This window comes from Urocitellus parryii, chromosome 2, assembly GCF_045843805.1.
Source record: "Urocitellus parryii isolate mUroPar1 chromosome 2, mUroPar1.hap1, whole genome shotgun sequence".
In the NCBI taxonomy this organism is placed as follows: domain Eukaryota; kingdom Metazoa; phylum Chordata; class Mammalia; order Rodentia; family Sciuridae; genus Urocitellus; species Urocitellus parryii.
Window position 1 is genome coordinate 47,043,832 of NC_135532.1, and position 22,154 is coordinate 47,065,985.

Consider the following 22,154-nt stretch of genomic DNA (forward strand, 5'->3'; position numbering starts at 1 on the left):
CAGGAGACTGAGGCAAGGGCGATCATGAGATCAAAGCCAGCCTCACAGCAAAAGTGAGGCACTAAGTACCTCAGTGAGACACTGTCTCAAAATAAAATACAAAATGGGTCTGGGTATGTGGCTTAATGGTCGAGTGCCCCTGAGTTCAATGCCTGGTACTAAAACAAGAACAAACAAACAAACAAAACGTGGGGGCAGAGAGTAGGGCTTGGATAAAAAAGACGATTGACTATATTTCAGTAATGTTTGAAGCTGGAAATGAATACATGGGGTATCATTATATTGTGTTCCATGATTTTGATTTAGTTTGAAACTTCAATAATAAAAAGATTTAGCTACTTTATGGAATTTGAAGTTTTTATTAGATTTTTGCTGTACCTATAACCCCTGATTTCAGATTTTTATGTTCTTCAAACTAGTTTTATTTTTGTTTATTTACTTTTACTTCATTCTTTTTTTAAAAAAAATCAAGTCATATATTTATTTATTTTTATGCGATGCTGAGGATTGAATCCAGTGCCTCAAACATGCTAGGTAAGCGCTTTACCCCTGAGCCACAACCCAGCTCTTAAACTTCATTCTTAATCATTGATTTACTTCATATCAAATTTTCTATAAATTTGAACCTATAAAAATGTATAATGAAAAAAATACCACTTTGTCTTTAAAGTTCTACCTAAGTTTTCATTTGGAAAGAAGGTTGCCAGTAAGAATTTTTGAAAACCCATGACCTCACTCTTACTTGTGTGGAGATTCTTTTTCTATAAATGTTGTATTTATATTTGCTTTTTAAGTCTGTGTAAAATTTAAAGGGTTACAGTTATAAACTATCAATCCAACCCTGAATCTGAGAGTTACAATTTCAGGTATATATTCAAACTATTTAAAATAATGCGTAGTTTGTACATTGTATTAATTAAAATTCCTGGTAGAGTAATTAATATTACATAAAACATACCTCAAAATGGTACCAGAATACTTACAGGTACCAAAGGATATTTAGATTCTTACAATGTGACTGTGCCTAAAAGTTGTTGGAAACGGTGGTAACTCATTAACTGATGGGAACATTAAATGATGCTTCCTGGTTCAGGAGATCAGCAGTATCTGAATTTCAGGGTAATAGATATCTTGTAGCTAATTCTATTTTTTCTTTTAATGTATTGTAGTTGAAGCTTCCTGTCCTAATGGGGATGAAACAATTGAAACTATTGAGGCTGCAGAGGCACTCCTCAATATGGATTCCCCTGGCCCTATGCTGGATGAAAAACGAATAAGTGAGTAATTGATTGTTCATGTTTATGTATGCTATAAGTTTATTCTTGCCATTTCTCTCTAGTAGATGGTAAATATCAAAGAGATCAGAGACCATGTTTTATATTTTAGAGTACTAAGCATATTTTAAGCTACAGTACTAGTTGAGGCACCTTTGATAGAGTGCTCAGTTAAAGATGACTTTTTAATTTGGGAACAAAAAGTAATTTACTAATTATCAAATAGTACATTATGCAGAATTTCTTAACCTCATCAGTGAAACTATTAGGGTATTTAATCCCAGACTGTTATAATCAAGTGATCTTTATAGATAATCAATGAGTAGGCAAAGTCATTGAAATTTCTACTATTTCTTTAAAAAAAAAAACTTTTACAATTGTTGATGGATCTTTATATGTGGTACTGAGAATTGAACCCTGTACCTCACACATGCTAGGCAAGTGTTCTTCCACCGAACCACACCACAGCTCAATTTTTACTGTTCTTTTGTGGCATAAAATTAATTGCTGAATCATCCAGATCCTTCCCCCACTCCCCTACCCCAATGCTGGGATTGAACTGGGGTCTCACACATGCTAGGTACGTGCTTTAACACTGAGTTACACCCGTAGTCTCCACATTATCTATTTAAAAATCCATGGTTTTGGGGGCAGGGGGAGCTTTTCTGACATGGAAGCAGTCAAACTCATGAAATTAATTATTACTAAACCAACTCAAGATATTTATTGAATGTTTACTTATATATGTGCAATAGCAGTGAATTAGGCATGAACACAAAAGGATGTTATTTCTTTCCCCAATCTTAGAATTCAATTTTGAAGTTAGTTACTTATAAAATACACCATTGTAGTGACACATGCCTGTAATCCCAGTGGCTTTGGAGGCTGAGGCATGAGGATTGTGAGTTCAAAATCGGCCTTAGCAAAAGTAAGGCACTAAGCAATCAGTGAGACCCTGTCCCTAAATAGAGTATAAAAAGGGTTGGGGATGTGGCTCAGTGGTTGAGTCCCCCTGAATTCAATCCCTGGTACCCCCCACCAAAAAATTGTACCATATTTCTTGCATAATCATTATGACCACATACATTCACGAGGAATCTGTGCATCCTAATCTTGCACCAAAGACTAATCAGTGATTTAAGTAGTATACAGCTTGAAAAAAAAATCTTCACATAATGATTGCACCCCACTTTTTTGCAAAAAATAAATTTATCAAAAAGTCTCTGATTATGCAGTGAAATTTGGTAAAAACCAAAAATAAAGGACAGGAGCATTCAGAAAGCAGTCTCTCATACTAGAGACAGGCTTTACTGAGAAAGTGTTTTGACTTGGGCTGTAAATGATGAATAAGCTTTTAAGGAGACAGGAGAGGGGATTCAAGCTAGAGGTAATGGATTGAGCTACAGACATAGACCTGTAAAATAAATAAACAAATAAATACATACATACATAGGTAAATAAATAAATTTTGAGGTGAATGTTTTGGTACAGATAAACTGTAAACTTCATGGTAGTTGGGAGATGTGATTGGAAAGGTTGGTTTAGATTGTGGAAGCTTTAAAAGACATGCCATGGAGTTTGGGTTTAATTTTTCCTTGCAAATTATAGGAATATATTTTTTTGTATAATTTTTTCTTCTAATTTTTAGGGTATAAAGCTTTTGTATAGAGGAATAATGTAGTAAGAAGAATAATGTGATGAGATCAGACTTAGATTTCAGGAGATAACTTCAGCCTGGAGGAGAGAGACAAGATAAACTGATAGGAAGTCAAGTAAGAAAGACATTGAAATAGACCTTCAAGACTCCACTGATCTAGGGTACTTGATTTAAGGCAGAGAATAGATTTTAAAATTTTATTTCTACTTTAACCTTCATAGAAATGTAAAATTATTTTGGTTTATAATACACAGTATGTTATAATTAGTTGATTTTACTTCCTTTAGATAATAATGTATTTACTTCATCTGAAGATGATATTGTTGTTGCCCCAATTACCCATGTATCAGTCACATTAGATGGGATTCCTGAAGTGATGGAAACTCAACAGGTGCAAGAGACATATGCAGACTCACCAGAAGCCTCTTCACCAGAACAGCCTAAAAGAAAGAAAGGTAGGTCATTAATTTTGGGGGGGCAAATAGTCAAATCTTGATGTGGAATCTATATATAATTTTATTCAAGGTAGATGGTTAATTTTGCGGGGCAAATAATCAAGTCTTGATGGGGAATCTCTATATAATTTTATTCAAGGATTTTTTTTTTTTTGCACTAGGCATTGAACTCAGGGGTGCTTTATCACTGAGCTACATCCTCAGACCTTTTGGTATTTTATTTGATACAGTGTCTTGATAAGGTGCTTAGGGCCTCACTAAGTTTCTGAGGCTGGTCCCAAACTTGTGATCCTCCTGCCTCAGCCTCTGGAGTTGCTGGGATTATAGGCATGTTCCATTGTGCCTGCTCAAAGATATTTCTACACCAATTAACACATTGAGGGCAAAAATCCAAATTGAGGTATTTGTTCATATTAGGGTCATTTAAAAAATAGAATTTTATGTATTTAAAATACTTGGTTTATCACAGAAAAAAGATTTGCCAACTTTTTAAAGCCTCAGATTTTTAATCTAACCCTGTTAACTCAAACTCAAAAAAGAGCTTGTGGGTAAGGACAGATCAGCTTCATCCCCAAAGAGGATTATTTGAAAATCACCAGTCTATACTTGTGATTGATTCCAACATAAGATTCTAATTGGAAAACTTATGCATTGGAAATCAACTAAGAAATTGAAGAGGAAAATTTTAAGGGGATTTTGAACTTTTCACAAATTGGCACCACACTTGCCTTCTGAAGTCTGTTGCTCTTTCCATTTCATTGTTCATTTATTTTGAGTTTAATATTTTGGTTAAAGGACTCACCAACCACCAATAATCTGAGCTCATGTGAAAGTAAGGGAAATTCCAAGAGAAAAATGAAGAAGAAAGTAAAAAAGTATAAACTAACATTGTAGCAGCTCTCAAGGGCTGAGAAACCTAAGTCAAGGGGCTTGTTTTTATTGCTTATGTAGTGGCAGCCTAGGTCTTGGGCCTTTGCAAGCTGAGGTATTAGACTGAGACCTGAAAATATAACTGGAACCCTAAAAGAGATACAAACTTGGGGGAAAATCCATCCATTAACAAATACAAGGAAACGTGTACAAGTTTCTTGTACAAGTGTCTGCAGGACTCTGGAGAATTCTTCCTTTGAGAATTTATGATCCTTGTCTCCCTTAACTAGGTTTATGATGAGATTTTAAACTATCACTAATTTTAGAATTCCCAGCCAAGTAATTAACATAAAAGTGGCTCCAGGCTGATAATAACATTGGGGCACCAGGCTGAAACTTACAAAAGTGTTCTGGTAGGTTGCACATTGAACCTAAGTTGCATAGGATTTCCTCAGAAAAAGCCCTGTTAAAGGTGAACTGACATTATGGTATCACAAAATACACAAGGAAGACATTTCCTGAGTAAAAAGTAGCAGACATAGAAAACCCTCGGTTTAGTTCTCTAAGAAAACAACAGATAATAAAATGATCAAATAGAAACTTTGAGGAAGATTACAGTTTCTAAAGCAAAAGAATAAGAAACAGTCAAAGAATTAACATGGTTAATAACATGATCAAAGAACAAGATTTTTAAAAAGACCAGGGGGAACTTCTACTTGTAGTTGAGATGGAATAATAGAACATGGATTTACCCTTCTACCTGAAGCAACTAAAAATAGGCAAAATATATGAAACAATGATAATAGATACCAGTCAAACAAAAGTCAGTGTTACCTGAGAGACAAGAAACAAATGAGTTGAGTCTTATGATGGCCCCTTCTTCATGAAGAAAAATTGTTTGGGAAATAATTTGTCAGTTTCTTAAAAATTTTAATGTATACTTGTAACCTTGTCATTCTAAATATTTAAACAAAAGAAATGAAAGTGTATGTTTAGACAAACTTATATTGAATATTTTTAGCAACCATATTTTCACTTGCCCAAAACTAGAAAAAAACCAAATGTCTATCAACTGCTGATTGACTAACCAGGTGGTATATCAATATAATATCATTCAAGTATAAATAGAACATACCATTGATACATAAAACAAAAATGGATAAATTTCAAAAATTTTTATGTTAAAGGAAGAAGCCAATGATAAAAGAATATGCTTATGTGTACATAAAATTCCTGAATCTACAGCCGTTTTTATTTTTTATTTAGACATAGGGTCTTACTAAGTTACCTAGGGTGCCCTCGAACGTGTGATCCTCCTGCTTCAACTTCTCAAGTCTCTGGGATTTACAGGCATGCACTACCATGCCTGGCAAAGAAATAATTGTAAATCAAGAATTTTGTATCCAACCAAGCTATAATTCATGTGAAGCTGTGTATATTGCCACCTTGAAATAGTAAGGGAGATGATGGATTATTGCGTAGGCTATGGACAGTGTCTGTCATGACTTAAACTAGTTAGATATTTTCTTTATTCCTGTTGCCTACCTCTATCAGAAGAGCATGTATATAGTATAAAATAAGACGATAGGTTACCAAAGTCTTGGTTTCTAATGATTTATTGTCATAAACATAGCCAGAGAATCTGCCTCATGAAGGAATTCTCTACAGATGTCTGACATGCTGAAAGTATTACTAGAGATATTTTTGGCTTTTTCTCCCCTCACCCCCACAATGCTGAGGGTTATAGGGCCAATGCATGCTGTGCAAGTATTCTACCATTCAGCCCCCATCCTGCCACCTATTTATTCCCTTTTATTTTGAGACAGGGTCTCATTAAGTTGCCCAGGCCTGGCTTTGAACTTTCAATCTTTCTGTCTCAGTTTCCTGAGTAGCCAAGATTATGGCATTTGATAGTCTTAAGACAAAATTTAAAAGAAAAAAAAGGCTTTTCTGACCCCTTTTCCCCATACTCTTACTCATCCAAATGATTTAAAAAATGTTTTCCTACTCAGTTTCGTGGGATAGGTTGTTACTTACCTTGTGATTTTTAGCTCTAAAATTTTGGTATTCTAAGTTATTGTCTTATATTCACCCCAAATTCACCCTGTGATCTAGACCAGAATATTGAGGAAGAGAGGTAGTAACTATATACAGAATGGTAGTTTATTCAGACAGCATGAGTGCCTCAACTAAATACAGTCAACAATGCTACCTTATTGTCTAATTTTTTGAGTTCTTTGTATACTCTGGATATTAGGGCCCTATCTGAAGTGTGAGGAGTAAAAATTTGTTCCCATGATGTAGGCTCCCTATTTACCTCTCTTATTGTTTCTCTTGCTGAGAAAAAACTTTTTAGTTTAAGTAAGTCCCATTTGTTGATTCTTGTTATTAACTCTTGTGCTATGGGTGTCCTATTAAGGAATTTGGAGCCCGACCCCACAATATGTAGATCGGAGCCAACTTTTTCTTCTATCAGACGCAGAGTCTCTGATTTGATATCAAGCTCCTTGATCCATTTTGAGTTAACTTTTGTGCATGGCGAGAGAAAGGGATTCAGTTTCATTTTGTTGCATATGGATCTCCAGTTTTCCCAACACCATTTGTTGAAGATGCTATCCTTCCTCCATTGCATGATTTTAGCCCCTTTACCAAATATAAGATACTTGTAACTTTGTGGATTAGTCTCTGTGTCCTGTATTCTATACCATTGTTCTACCTGCCTGTTTTGGTACCAGTACCATGCTGTTTTTGTCACTATTGCTCTGTAATATAGTTTGAAATCTGGTATCGCTATACCGCCTGATTCACACTTCCTGCTTAGAATTGCTTTTGCTATTCTGGGTCTTTTATTTTTCCATATGAATTTCATGATTGCTTTATCTATTTCTACAAGAAATGCAGTTGGGATTTTGATTGGCATTGCATTAAACCTATAGAGAACTTTTGGTAATATCGCCATTTTGATAATGTTAGTTCTGCCTATCCATGAACAGGGTATATTTTTCCATCTTCTCAGATAGAGCCCTAATATCCAGAGTATACAAAGAACTCAAAAAATTAGACAATAAGATAACAAATGGGCCAAGGACCTGAACAGACACTTCTCAGAGGAGGATATACAATCAATCAACAAGTACATGAAAAAATGCTCACCATCTCTAGCAGTCAGAGAAATGCAAATCAAAACCACCCTAAGATACCATCTCACTCCAGTAAGATTGGCAGCCACTATGAAGTCAAACAACAACAAGTGCTGGCGAGGATGTGGAGAAAAGGGTACACTTGTACATTGCTGGTTTGACTGCAAATTGGTGCGGCCAATTTGGAAAGCAGTATGGAGATTCCTGGGAAAGCTGGGAATGGAACCACCATTTGACCCAGCTATTGCCCTTCTCGGACTAGTCCCTGAAGACCTTAAAAGAGCATACTACAGGGATACTGCCACATCGATGTTCATAGCAGCACAATTCACAATAGCTAGACTGTGGAACCAACCCAGATGCCCTTCAATAGATGAATGGATAAAAAAAATGTGGCATTTATACACCATGGAGTATTACGCAGCACTAAAAAATGACAAAATCATGGAGTTTGCAGGGAAATGAATGGCACTAGAGCAGATTATGCTTAGTGAATCTAGCCAATCCCTAAAAAACAAATACCAAATGTCTTCTTTGATATAATGAGAGCAACTAAGAACAGAGCAGGGAGGAAGAGCAGGAAGAAAAGATTAACATTAAACAGAGACATGAGATGGGAGGGAAAGGGAGAGAAAAGGGAAATTGCATGGAAATGAAGGGATACCCTCATTGCTATACAAAATTACATATAAGAGGTTGTGAGGGGAATGGGAAAATAAACAAGGAGAGAAATGAATTACAGTAGATGGGGTAGAGAGAGAAGATGTGAGGGAAGGGGAGGGGGGATAGTAGGGAATAGGAAAGGTAGCAGAATACAACAGTTACTAATACGGCATTATGTAAAATTGTGGATGTGTAACCGACGTGATTCTGCAATCTGCATTTGGGGTAAAATTGGGAGTTCATAACCCACTTCAATCTAATGTATGAAATATGATATGTCAAGAGCTTTGTAATGTTGTGAACAACCAATAAAAAAATAATAAAAAAAAAATGCTACCAAGCATTTTTGCCAGAAGAGTGGCAAAAGTATATCACAGAGACTTACCAATCTGTATTTAGGCTGTCAGGATGGACTTAGAGATTGATGGTGGATAACCATAAAATTTGCTGAGAATTTCAAGAGATAGAAAACTGAGGTGTTTAAAAATACACAAGCCAAGCATGGTGGGTGCTTCCTGTAATCTCAGCTACTCAAAGATTGAGCCAGGAGGATTGTAAGTTCGAGGCCAGCCTGGGCAACTTATTGAAACCCTGTCTCAAAATGAAATAAAAATGGCGAAGGAGGGACTGGGGCTATAGCCTAGTGGTGGAGTGCTTGCCTTGCACATGTGAGGCACTGGGTTCCATCCTCAGCACCACATAAAAATAAATAAGTAAAGATATTGTGTCCATCTACAACTAAAAAAATATTTTAGAAAAAAGTTTTTTTAAAAAATGGCTAAGAATATATGTAGCTCATTGGCAGAGTCTTGCCTAGCACATCTGAGGCCTCCAACACATATCAAATATACAGGAATAAATTAGGTGGTTCAACAATTAGGTGGTTCACATTTTACCTCAGATGTTTTCTATATTTATAGAATATGGAAAAGTTTCTAACATTTGAAAATGTATGTAGAAATATCTTTTATATAAAGAGAGAAAAGCTCAAAATCCATTTCTCTTGCCTTAAAAAGCTTGTACAACCAAGAGTCAGACAAACCTATGTGGCCAATTTTTTAAGTCTAAGTTTTATCAATGTCAAGAATATTCCCCGATTTCTTAAGAAAGCACTATGCAATATGCAATATGGTTACATCAAAGACAAGATTCAATATTTGAAATTTAACCTTATTTTTACAGATGAGTCAGTCATTTCTTACATAAATGTGTTTGTGATCTAACCTACATTAATGTTAAGTTTTTACTGAAATTATTTTTTAGTAAAAGCATTTTAAGGTCAAGTTTATTGCCCTATGTATAGACATTTTGGCCTTTGAAATTTATGATAAATGAAAAAAATAGCTAAGTTGTTCATTATTTTTCATTTTTGAGGGCAGATATTTACACGGTTATTCTGATTTCAGGGAGGAAAACTAAACCACCACGACCAGATTCCCCAGCTACTACTCCAAATATATCTGTGAAGAAGAAAAACAAAGATGGGAAAGGTAAGTACTGCTATAATTTCCCAATAATACTTCCAGGCCAAGTAACATTGAGATTGCTTTATAATGTCTTCATATTTTAAGTAGAAACCTCCAGTTTTCTTGATAAATTGAAATGGAATATATTACTACCAATGTTTATAAGATAGAGTTGCCAATTTCTGTAAATGAACTGGTAATAAGGTAGCTCTAGAAATCCTTTTGAGTTATTTTCATTTGTATGTCAAAATAATCCATTTATTCATTTAATAATATGAGGCTCTTGGAAGAATTCAGCCCTGTTAGATTTCAGTTCATACACATTATTAGGTTGTCTTGAAATTCTAGTATTTTCATAACCATTGCTCAAATTTGAAGAAAGCTGTTATGGCTGATGCTACTTGTTCTAATATAAAGACAACAACTATGTAAAGTTTCATATAATTCTTTCATGTTTCTTCTATGTAATGGTTTTTAAATAGAAAAAAAAATATCTTGAAGTGCTTTCTCCCTAAGTCATTGCAAATCTAATGGGTAAGATGTTGTCTCTTTTCAGTCATCTTACATAGGACTGATTCAGAGTTCTTTCTTAGACCTTAAAAATTATGAACATCAAATCACCAATTCTAACTGAATATATTGGCAATGCTAACTGAATTATATAATAATTTTGTGTTAATATAGTTTACAGAACTTTTTTTGTTTTATTGTGCTCTTTTAAATGAAATTTTGTTCATTTAAAAATAAGTTGTTTTGTTTCAGGAAATACAATTTATCTTTGGGAATTTTTACTGGCCCTGCTCCAGGACAAAGCTACTTGTCCTAAATACATCAAATGGACTCAACGAGAAAAAGGCATTTTTAAACTGGTAGATTCTAAAGCAGTATCCAGGTTGTGGGGAAAACACAAAAACAAACCTGATATGAATTATGAGACCATGGGAAGAGCGCTCAGGTGTGTGAAGGTTTTTTTTTTGTTGTTGTTAAGAATACCATTTCCTAGGTATTGAAAAAATAGGTAACTTTTTAAAAACTAAGGGATTAAAGAAGAGAATTTTATTGAGTTACAAAACAACAATTGTTTAGAGGTTTAGTGGAATAGACAAAGGTGAATGGAGGGAAGGTGGGGGGCGGGGGGATAGGAAAAGGAAAGACTGTGAAGTGAATCTGACATAACTTTCCTATGTACATGTATGAATATACCACAGTGAATCTCACTGTTGTGTACATCCATAAGAAATTAATTTAAAAAATAACTATAGGTACATGGCAGAAAGATTAGGAGAAGGAAGGGATCAGTGGGGATGGGGAGAGGGAAGGGGAAGGAGAGGTATAGGGGTCTGAATTAGAGCAAAATATATTCCATGCTTGTAAATTATGTCAAAATGGATTCTACCATCATGTATAACTGAAGAAATAATAATTTTTTTAAAACCACAATTCTTGTAGAAATCAGTGCACATTCAAACTAAAAGCTTATTCTAACCAGGGAAGATATTTTCCTTCTTAAAAAAAGGAAACAACAACAGATACAGGTTGAACTAAACAAAAATCTGATTTCAAAATGCTACAAATCTGACACTTTTTGAGCAAAAAAGTTGTGGTGCCTAAAAGGTTTTGGATTTTGAGAGGCTGGGGGAAGAGGCTCAGTGGTACAGTGCCTAGCATGTGCAAAGACCTGGGTTTAATCTCCAGCACTTCAAAAAACAAACAAAACCAAAAAGATAAAAAGTGTTGGATTTTTTGAGTATTTCCAAATTTGGGTGATTTGTATTAGGGATGCACAATAAGTAAAGTCTATATGCAGATATTCAAAAACTCAAAAAAAAAACCCTAAATATGAAATATGTTTTGGTTCCAAGTATTTTAGATAAGACATACTTAACCTATAGTTTACTAAGAAAATATCTATCATTAGAAATTGTATGTGAACTGTAGGGCTCATATTTTGAACCATTATGTTTAAATTTAGCCCCAAATACCAATAGTGGTAGTGCAGGTACTTGTAAGAAGTTCATTTTTAAACATGAAGCTCAGGTATGATGTTATTTATTTTAATGGAATAGATTCATACTTCAGTATTAATATTAGAAATTTTGAATGAGGTACCATTTTATTCTTAAGCTTGCTTTTACTTTATTTTTCTGGGATCATGTCATTTATTCTCAATATATGCACATATTTGAGAAAGATTAAAAATAGGAATGATCTGACTAGGCATGATGGCACATGCCTGTAATCCTAGCATCTCTGTAGGCTGAGGCAGTTAGGTCAGCCTCAGCACAAGTGAGACCGTGCTTCAAAAAATAAAAAGGGATGGTGATATAGCTCAGTGGTAAAGTGCCCCAGGTATCAATCTCCAGTAGTTAAAAAAAAAAAAGAATGATCTGAATAATCTTTTAGAATAATCTTTTTGACAGTCTTAAACTAGAACTCTTCTTAGATCCTCAGCAATTTATTGAGATCCTGTCTCAAAATAAGAAAGGGATTAAAGATGTGGTAAAGCACCCCGGAGTTTAATCCCTAGTACCTAAATAAACAATAACAACAAAAATTAGAACTAGTTCAAGTTTTTGGTTTATTTAGCTTACACTTTGTTTTGGCTCTTGATTTTGTTAAAATCAATGACAGACTATTTGGATCTCTGTACTGTACATCATTAAAGTTTGCACACAAATCTGAATAAAATTTAAACTCATATTAATGTTACAGGAAGCTATGGAGAGGAAACAGTTTCTTGATATATGTAGGATAGTTGATTATCCCAGAAAGTTAGCAGCAAGATAGAGAAAGGAAGAAAATTGAAGACTGGTTACTTTTCAACGGTACCCTAATCAGAATTGACTTTAGATTTAATTGGCAATAATGACTTTTCTCTCTCTAAGTGTTAAGTTTATCCTATATAAGGTAACTGTCCTTAATTCAGAAAATTTTTCACTTGTTTGATTCTAACTTTAAAGTTGCTTATGATTAGGAAAATTGTTTTTATTGAATATTATTTTAATTTGATTGATTGAATAGGATATTGATGAAATTATCTGCTTTGAATAGGTACTATTACCAAAGGGGTATTCTTGCAAAAGTGGAAGGTCAGCGCTTGGTATATCAGTTTAAAGAAATGCCAAAAGATCTTATATACATAGATGATGAGGATCCAAGTTCCAGCATAGAGTCTTCAGATCCATCACTATCTTCATCAACCACTTCAAGTAGGAATCAAGCAAGCCGATCAAGAGTATCTTCAAGTCCAGGGATAAAAGGAGCCACTACAGTTCTAAAGCCAGGGAGTTCTAAAGCTACAAAACCCAAAGATCCTATAGAAGTTACACAGCCATCAGAAGTTTTGAGGACAATGCAGCCCTCACAGTCTCCATATCCTACCCAGCTCTTCCGGACAGTTCATGTAGTACAGCCAGTACAAGCTGTTGCAGAAGGAGAAGCAACTGTAACCAATAGCATGCAAGAAGAAACATTAAATTCCTCTGTTCAGAGCATTAGGTGAGAAAAACCAAAGTTCCTATGCATAATTTCTATATGTTTCTGACCAGCACCATTATTTATTAAGTGGGTCAGGGTTCAGAAGTGAACATTTTATTTTAAGCTAGAACTTTTGGTTAACAGACTATTTCAGGAACCATATGTATTGTATTAGCCCTCTGATTGTATCAGTGATTCCTTATTTTTAAACTTTAACATTATTTGATGTTATTCTATCACTTTAACTATAGCTAGATAGACCCATATAAGGAATGTCCCAAAGGTAAGAAAAATCCAGAGAAGTGTTTCAGATTTTTTTTCAAATCAAGTCAGAATCTGAAAAAATTCAACATAGATTGTCATACTTTGACATTAAGAATGTACTGAGTTCCAAAAAAGAAATGTTTTTACTTGGGAAGATCCTACTATGGAATACTTCTACAAGTTCAAACAAGTGGGGAGGCTAAAAATTTAAAGTTGTCTTTTTCAGGCTTCAGAGTGCCAGAATTTGGAAAAGCAGTTTTCTCAGTTTAAAAATCATACTTGTCTAAGAGCCTGAGTATAGATGCTGACCAAGAAAACCCTGCTTTAGATTGATTTTCTAAAGAATTTTGGGACTGCCCTTACCTGATCTTAGAATAGGGGCAAGGAATAAGGAATACAAGTCAATGGATATTTAACAGCTTTTGTTGTTTTGCCTGTTTATACTGTCATGAATTTCAAGAACATGAAATGTAACAGCACACAGGAACCCTTCCAAAACAAATAAAAGTGATTATTATCATTTCCAGATTTCCATACTATGTTTGAATATTCCATAATATAAATGCTGAGGTGTTGGTTCAGTTGTCTTGATACAAGTTAATTTTACCTAGAATCAAGAACACACTTGGATAATTCAGCCTTTCGTACAAATTAAAATTTTTGCTATTGGGAAAATCTTAAATTTTCCAAATGATTCAAGTTGATTTTTTTCTTTTTTATTAGACAGGAATGATATAATCTCAAGCATTTACCTTCTAGTGTTTTATTTCCTGTTAGTTTGTTACCATATGATTATGTATTTGGGAATATATGGTTCCTCCCACTAGATTCTAGATTGTCATCTTACCATTGTGTGTATATGTGCTAACAGACACAAATGGCTACATCTAGACAGCGGGACCCAACTGTTGGAGGGATTAAGTGGAATTTTATAGCAATTGTATTGAAAATTTCCATTTTAGAATTAAAAAATGCCTCTAGCTTTGAAAAGTATTAAATTGCAAATACTGTATTAGATATTACTCTGAAAGTCAATTTGTGAATGATACCCAGTGACACTTATTAAAATATTCTAAGACTTGCCAGAAAAATTCAAAGCTATCTATTTCCTCCCAATGGTTTAAAAACTGTCCTTAGTGTCCCTTTCGAATTTCATTTCTAGAATACCCTGACAGTTCCATGAAATCTGCCCGGATTCCAATATGTTTTTTCAGATTAGGCTATATACATGTTATATATCCCTTATCTGAAATGTTTGAGATCAGAAGTGTTTCAGATTTTGAATTTTATATTGGATTTTGGAATATTTGCATATACATAAAGAGCTTTATTTTGGATAGGACCAAGTCTAAACACCAAATTCACTAATGTTTTATATATATATCTCATTCATATAGACTGAAGGTAATTGTATACAATATTTTGACAGTGAGCTGTCACATGAGGTTAGGAATTTTCCACTTGTTTCAGATTTGGGAACACTTTGAATTTTGTATTTTTGGATTAGGAAGGTGCAACCTGTATTACTACAAGTCATTTCTAAACTAGCTTTTTTAGATTGCTTTCTTGCAATTCTTGTTAAATCCGTGTTCAGATAAAATATGTCCAGTTTTGGTTACCTCAACTCTTAGCCTCGTATACTTCTTTCTTGATCTCCAGTTTAAGCTGATTGCCTGGCCATACTATCTTCTGTTTGTTACATACAGCTGTCATTTCAGTTGATTTTAATGCCTGCCTCTTACATATTTAGCTATGTAGGAGCCATATTTTATCCATTATCATTTTCCTAGTGCCTAAACATTCACATTTTAGAGTTTATTTTGAAGTAGTGCATGTATTCATTTTTTTCCCTCATTTTAGAATAAGGAGTTTTTTAAATGGGCTATTTATAGAATGAAGCAATATAAAATTTAACATTTTCAAGTTAAAACTTACATTCTTATTGTAGTAAATCATTCCTTTATATGTATATATACTCACATTTTAAAATCATATATATTTAAAATTTTTTCTGTCATTTGTCTTATCTTTTATTTCTTTCCCCAAATTCTACTTGTTTTCAAGCAGTTTAACCTTTAATAGAGTTGGGGATATAGCTCAGTTGAAGAGCATGAACCTCAAGCAAATTGAACATATCACTCTGAAATTTTGACATTATTGGTTTTTATTAGAATAATTTCTGATAAGATAGTGATATTTTATTTTTTGAAGTTGTATTTTATAATTACCCAGCTTTTTATTATAAAAATTTCAAAATGTGGAAAAGTCAAAATAGTATTTAATAAATACCTATTTACCATGCACCTAGATTCAAAAATTGGTAGCACTTTACCTTTTCTCTGTAGATTAGTTTATGACCTGGGTTTTTTTTTCTGTTTTACTATTTATCAAGTAAGTTAAGATTATCTTGACTTTTACCTCTAAATAACTTCAACCCATAACTCATAAGAATAGATATTATTCTAAATAACCATTATCCTGGGAAAATAAATAGTAGTTTGATTACATTGCTCATTTTTATGACTAATAAAAACAGGGGCCTTTTAAAGATTTTTTCTCACTGTGGTTGAGAGGAAGTAGAACATATATAATTTAAAATATAGATTTTTCAATTATTATAGTAAGAATTTGACACGCAGAACTTTTTATATTTTACTTTACATATAGTGATATATAGAATTCTTACAGTTCAATGAGATGTGAGTGATATTTCCATTTTAGCTGGGCATAGCAGTGCATATCTATAATCCCAGCTTCTTGGGAGGCTGGGGCAAGAGTATTTAAAGTTGAAGTACTTCCTGGGCAACTTAGAAAAATCCTATCTCAAAATAAATAAATAAATACATTTCAAAAAATTTTTTAAAAATTGAAGGGCTGGAGGTGTAGTTCATTTGGCAGAGTGCTTACCTAGTATGCAATCCCCACCACTGCCACTGAAATTCCTATCTTACAGGTAAGGAAACTGAAACAGAGGTGCAGGAGCTTGGTTATATCTAGTACGTGGTGGAGAGAGCATTTTAATGCAAGCAGTTTAGTCCAAAGCAGTGAGCTTGATGATTTGCCACATTACCTACTGATTTATAACAGATCACATGAACTGTCATTTATTTACAGCGAGGCATGTAGCATCTCAGTGTATTTCCTTCACCCATTTATTTTTATCTCATAAATTGCATTTATCTATGTTTAGTCAACTAAACTTTTTTGATTTATAGCATTTGTGTTTAGTTTTTACAAATTTTGATTTGACTCTGGCTTCATGTTAGTCCAAGAAACAACAAAACTAAACCACTGACCCTGTTCCAAAATGGTCTATGGATGTAATTAATGGTAGAGTGCCCCTAGGTTCAGTCCTCAGTACTGCAAATAAAAAAAAAATCTCTGATAAAATATTTTCACAAAATTGTCCATTGGTAAACTTGAAGTCTACCTAGCCTAACTACTTCTTCTCTAATATTTATTCAAGCACTAAGAGTTTGTCTTAGTGGGGTATTGGGGATTGAATTCCAGGGGTGCTCTATCAGCTCCCTTTTTTTTTTTTTTTTTTTTTTTTTTAAGACAGGATCTTGCTAAATTGCTGAGGCTGGTCTTAATTTATAATTCTCCTGTTTCAGCCTTCTAAGTAGCTAGGATTACAGGTTTGCTCCACCATGCCTGACTTGTCTTAATGCCTTTTAGCTGGGCATGGTGGCCACGCCTATAATCCAGGCAGTTTTGGAGGCTGAGGCAGGTGGATCCCAAGTTAAAAGCAAGCCTCAGCAACTTAGAGAGATCTTGTCTCAAAATAAAAAGGGTTGGGGATGTAGCAGTGGTAAAGAGACCCTGGGTTAAATCCCCTGTACCCTCCCCCCTGCCCAGTGTATCTACATGTACAGTTTGTAATTTACCTTAAGTGCAGCGTGGTGAAGGGGGGAAGAAGGTAACCATTACCTTCCAGCCTTGCCAGTTATTAAATGTGAAAATGAACTAAACATTTTGAGTGGCTCCTCATTTGTAGAATAAAGATCATAATACTTACAGGTCGTTGTGATAATCACTTCCCAAAAGATCTTCAACAAAAGTTATATTATCTTTCTTAGCCTCAAAAATTTTTTAAAAAAATTTTAGACGTTGATGGATCTTTATTTTAATTAATTTATTTTTATGTGGTGCTAAGAATCAAACCCAGTGCCTCACACATGCTAGGCAAGTGCTCTACCACTGAGCCACAATCCCAGCCCATCTCAGAAATTTTGATGAATTATAAATTGGTTATAAGCAGCTTAGGAAGGTTTTAAAAAGTAACTAAAATATACTCTGTTATATAATATAATGGGATATATTTAAAATTTGTTTTAAAATTTGTTCAAATAACCATCATATTTACATTGTATATATCATATATAATTATGTGTATTTTCTGACAGACAGTCTAGTTTCTCAAACTAGAAAAGACTTGTCTTTTAAAAATTCGAACAAAAGGGGCTGGGGTTGTGGCTGAGCAGTAGAGCACTCGCCTAACACATGTGAGGTCCTAGGTTCGATCCTCAGCACCACATAAAAAATAAATAAATAAAAATAAAGGTATTGTGTCCAACTATAACTAAAAGATAAAATATTTTTTTAAAAAATTTGAACAGAAGCATTAACTGCCTAATGGTAGCCCTAATTAGTAATGTAGACAATTTTAAAGTACATTATTGTTTCTGCCATATCTTAGAGAAGGAAAAGGGGAAGAGATATCAGAGTTAAAATGGCCTGTAGTTTAAGAATATAATTGTAAATATTCATCTTAGCTGAAATTATTCAGAACTCCAGAGGTAGAAGTATGTTGTAATAGTGCCTGACTATAGAGTTTCTATATAGACACATAGAGTGTCTGCAGTCAGATGGTCTCTTTCTTATCTTACTGGTTATCTTATGCAAGCTGTTAACCTCTTTTTACATGTAAAATGGAGGAAATGTGTTTATACAACATGACAAGGCTATACATATTATAGAATCTGTGTTAACTATATGCCAAGTACTGTTTTACCTAGAGTACCTGTATGTAAGCTATTGTCCTGGAAAGCCTTTTGGGACCTTATTTTTAAAATGGTATTTGGCTCTAGGGTACCATACTCAGACTCTCATTCCACCAAAGTTACTCCAATTCAGGTGGGAAAAGAGATGGCAAAGGCACAGTGTGTTTTGGAAAAGCTCCCTGACTCCCAAAGTGATGGTGTCCTCCCACTTTGTCCATTCCTGCCTAGTATTAGCTCATCTGGCCTTTATTCCCAGCCATATTCTGCCTACCTATTAAATCTTTATACCCCACTCATGATCTCTTCTAGCTTTGTCCTTCAAGAGAGCTGTTAATATCCTGCTGTAGACTGATGCTCACAATGATGACTTGAGTGGCAGTCTGAATTTGTGAATCACTATCACACGTGAATGGGTAGGCTCTAGTCATCCTGTGTCTTCCCACATACTTTGAAGTTCTCCCTAAGTTGTACTGGGTTTTTATTTTATCTTTCCACCTATCCCATTTATTTTCTCAAGAATTTCATTTCTCACATGTGACAGTCCACATAACTATAGCATACTAAAATTTAGCTTTAATAACCTAGTTTATGGGGACTCTAACCTAGCATTTAGCCATTTAAAATAACAGCTAAGTATCTTTTATAAAATTCTTTACAGAATTCAGAGAAGATAGTAGATATCCAGATGCAGTTTTTCAACTATTTTTTATATAATAGTGACCCAAATTATAACTTTCACAGGTGTGAACTTTTAAAGTTAGATTGCCTCATGATATCATTTATGTACCTTTTTAATAAATGAGATTATGTTAAATTGTAGCTCTGTAACTAAAGTTTGTGAAAATTTAGGCCTACAAAATTGCTAAAACATGCTCCTATTTTATTTTTGTCAAAGCTTGACCTTATTTTATGCTATCAGCCTAAGAACTCTCAAAAAATTATAATCCTGACTTGTTTTATGTAAATACATATGAATTATGAGCTATTAAAATCCTAAGAACTCTGTCATATGTACATTTAAGACAGGGATTTTGTTTTAGTTAATAGAGCATTTTGCCTCTTTATATGTTATTTTAAAAACATTGAAAATCACGAAGTTTGGTAATTATTATGGATGAGCACATTGATATTATCCTGTAAGTATTTTAAAAAATGAATCAGATTTGATTTTAATTTCCTAGTTTTTTCTTCAAACTTTTTTGTTTTTGCTGTGGTATTGGGGAATGATCCCAGGACACCCCACCACTGAGCCACATCCTTAACCCTTTATTATTATTTGAAACAGGGTCTCCTTAAATTGCCCAAGCTGGCCTTGAACTTGCAATCCTCCTGTCTCAGCCTCCCAAGTCACTGGGATTACAGGCAGGTGCCACCATACCAACTTTCCCAGTCCCCCCCCCCCCAATAGCTTGTACCTAACTTCCTTACTATTAAGCATTTCCATATCTCCTCCTTCCTCACCAAAATTGGTGTGCCAGATGTGTTGATGTGGCACTTTATACAGAGGTTTTTTTTTTTTAAATAGCACTCATGGATAATATCATTATGAATGGTTTCAGAGATAAAATATGTATGATGTATACCTGGCATGATGTTTATTATTCTGTAAAATATATGGGAAACAGCATTTGAAATGCCAGACTTGTATTTTTTCAGGACGACTTGTCAAGTATTAAGGTTTCAATAATGAATATGCTGTCTCACTTTTATTTGGTTATCTCAATAGGACTATACAGGCTCCAACCCAAGTTCCAGTGGTCGTGTCTCCTGGGAATCAGCAGTTGCACACAGTAACACTCCAAACGGTGCCACTTACAACGGTAATAGCCAGCACAGATCCATCAGCCAGTGCTGGATCTCAGAAATTTATTTTACAAGCTATTCCATCATCACAGCCCATGACAGTACTGAAAGAAAATGTCATGCTACCATCACAGAAGGCAGGCTCTCCTCCTTCAATTGTCTTTAGCCCTGCCCATGTACAACAGGTTCTTACTAGCAATGTTCAGTCCATTTGCAATGGAACCGTCAGTATGACTTCATCCCCGTCCTTCAGTGCTACTACACCTGTGGTGACCTTTTCTCCTCGAAGTTCACAACTCGTTGCTCACCCTCCTGGCACTGTAATTACTTCAGTTATCAAAGCTCAAGAGACAAAAACTCTTATACAAGAAGTGGAAAAAAAGGAGATTGAAGATCATTTGAAAGAAGATACTGAGAAAACTGAGCAACAGCCACAACCTTATGTGATGGTGGTATCCAGTACCAATGGATTTGCCTCTCAGGTAGCTATGAAACAAAATGAACTGCTGGAACCCAACTCTTTTTAAATAATGTACCAAAGGATTTATGGATGATTGTTTTATAATTGAACTCATTTTCAGTTGTTTGTAAACTGATTCTAAGATAAATCTACAGAGGTTCCTAATTTTGCGATTGTTAAAAAAAATAATTGAGTTAATTTTGATTTTGTTAGTTGAGGGAGTAAAACCCAAGTGTTTCTCTTTATTCTCCAAATGTTTCAGAATTCAATTGTGAAGGAACAGGCATTTTATACTATGAAGATATCCTTTTGAGATTTTTTTTTCAGTTGTTATACCATAAACATTTTTAAAGTTTCTTTTCTAATTTTACATTGTATTAGCTGTTTTGATTCTTTTGTAAATACATTACTTAAATGTAAGGCAACAGGAAATTTATATAGGAAGCATTTTCATTCCACTTGTATAAGTTAAGTCTTGACTCTAAAATGCAAGCAATTTATTTTATTCTTTGTTAAAATTATGTCTCTTAGATTGACTTTAGTTGGTTGTACTGTATAACAAACTATAAAAAAGTAACATTAAAAATTGAAATATGCCCATGATATGGCTCAACTTGTTTCAGCAGAGTAGTATAAAATATCATCCTAAGAGTGGTTCTCCCCCTAGTTAGCTGTGTAAACTTGGACAATGCAAACCACTTGATTCTTTTTGGGCCTCAGTTCTCATAAGGGACGCATAGGAGTAAATGATCTCTAGTTTCCCTTCTAGTTTTAAATTTTTATTCTAACACCTGTATTTTAAAATTATCAATTAAAACATTATCAAGTTATTTCCTAAAGCAATATAGCTTAAATATTATAGAAAAATAAGTGATCCGTACAAAATTCACTCTATTATCGATAAAATCTGCCATAAATTCATCCTAATTTTTTTTTCATTAATTCTTTAGATCACTGTGTACTGTGGTCCATTATAGTAAACTTTTGTTGCTGAGTGTTAAATGGTATACTGCTATTCTAAGAAAGTCAAAGCACATTCTTAAAGACCAAGAAAACAACTTGAGTCTTGGGCTAATCTGGCTTGAGTAGTCATTTGTTATAAAAGCATAATAGCTTTATATTTTGGATTATTTTTTACTGGGGGTGGAGAGGGGAAGGGAATTGCATACACATATATCCAAGTTTCTGAAATGAAATAGTTTTTAGATTTTTCAACTGTAAATAATGTACATTTAGTGTCACAATAAAAATTGTTTTCTGCAAACTTTTCTAGTAAAAATTTTGTAGATGAAAAAAATCATGTTTAGAGGTCTAATGTTATATGTTTTCATATTATAAACTGAATTTGTATTTAAATGAAAATTTAAATTTTGGAATCCTCTAAACATTTTTTGTATCTTTAATTGGTTTATTAAATAAATCGTGAAATTCTCTATTTGTTTTTGGGCAAAAATTTCTTAACAAGTGTACAGAGATTGTTGGCTAGTATTTACAGTGTTACTACTAAATGATTATATATATATACAAATTTATTTCTCAGGTGGGTGCAGTGGAAATTTAAGAAATTTCAGAGACTGGGGCAGAAGGATCAGTCTTGGCAACTGTCAAATATTTTTTTTTAA

General features: G+C 33.9%; 1 protein-coding gene across 6 annotated transcripts in view; it reads left to right on the forward strand.

Moving 5' to 3' along the window:
* Positions 1–21,835, forward strand: part of Elf1 (E74 like ETS transcription factor 1) — a 108,315-nt gene extending 86,480 nt beyond the window's left edge. For 5 of the 6 annotated variants that reach the window (XM_077795208.1, XM_026399558.2, XM_026399560.2 and 2 more), the window contains exons 4-9: positions 1,170–1,277; positions 3,219–3,386; positions 9,466–9,549; positions 10,288–10,480; positions 12,577–13,023; positions 19,996–21,835. In XM_077795208.1, coding sequence (XP_077651334.1) covers positions 1,170–1,277; positions 3,219–3,386; positions 9,466–9,549; positions 10,288–10,480; positions 12,577–13,023; positions 19,996–20,599 — 1,604 coding nt within the window. In that variant the 3' untranslated portion in view covers positions 20,600–21,835. The remainder of the gene's footprint in view (positions 1–1,169; positions 1,278–3,218; positions 3,387–9,465; positions 9,550–10,287; positions 10,481–12,576; positions 13,024–19,995) is intronic. The other variant, XM_026399564.2, reaches the window with a different exon arrangement.
* Positions 21,836–22,154: the final 319 nt, after the last annotated feature.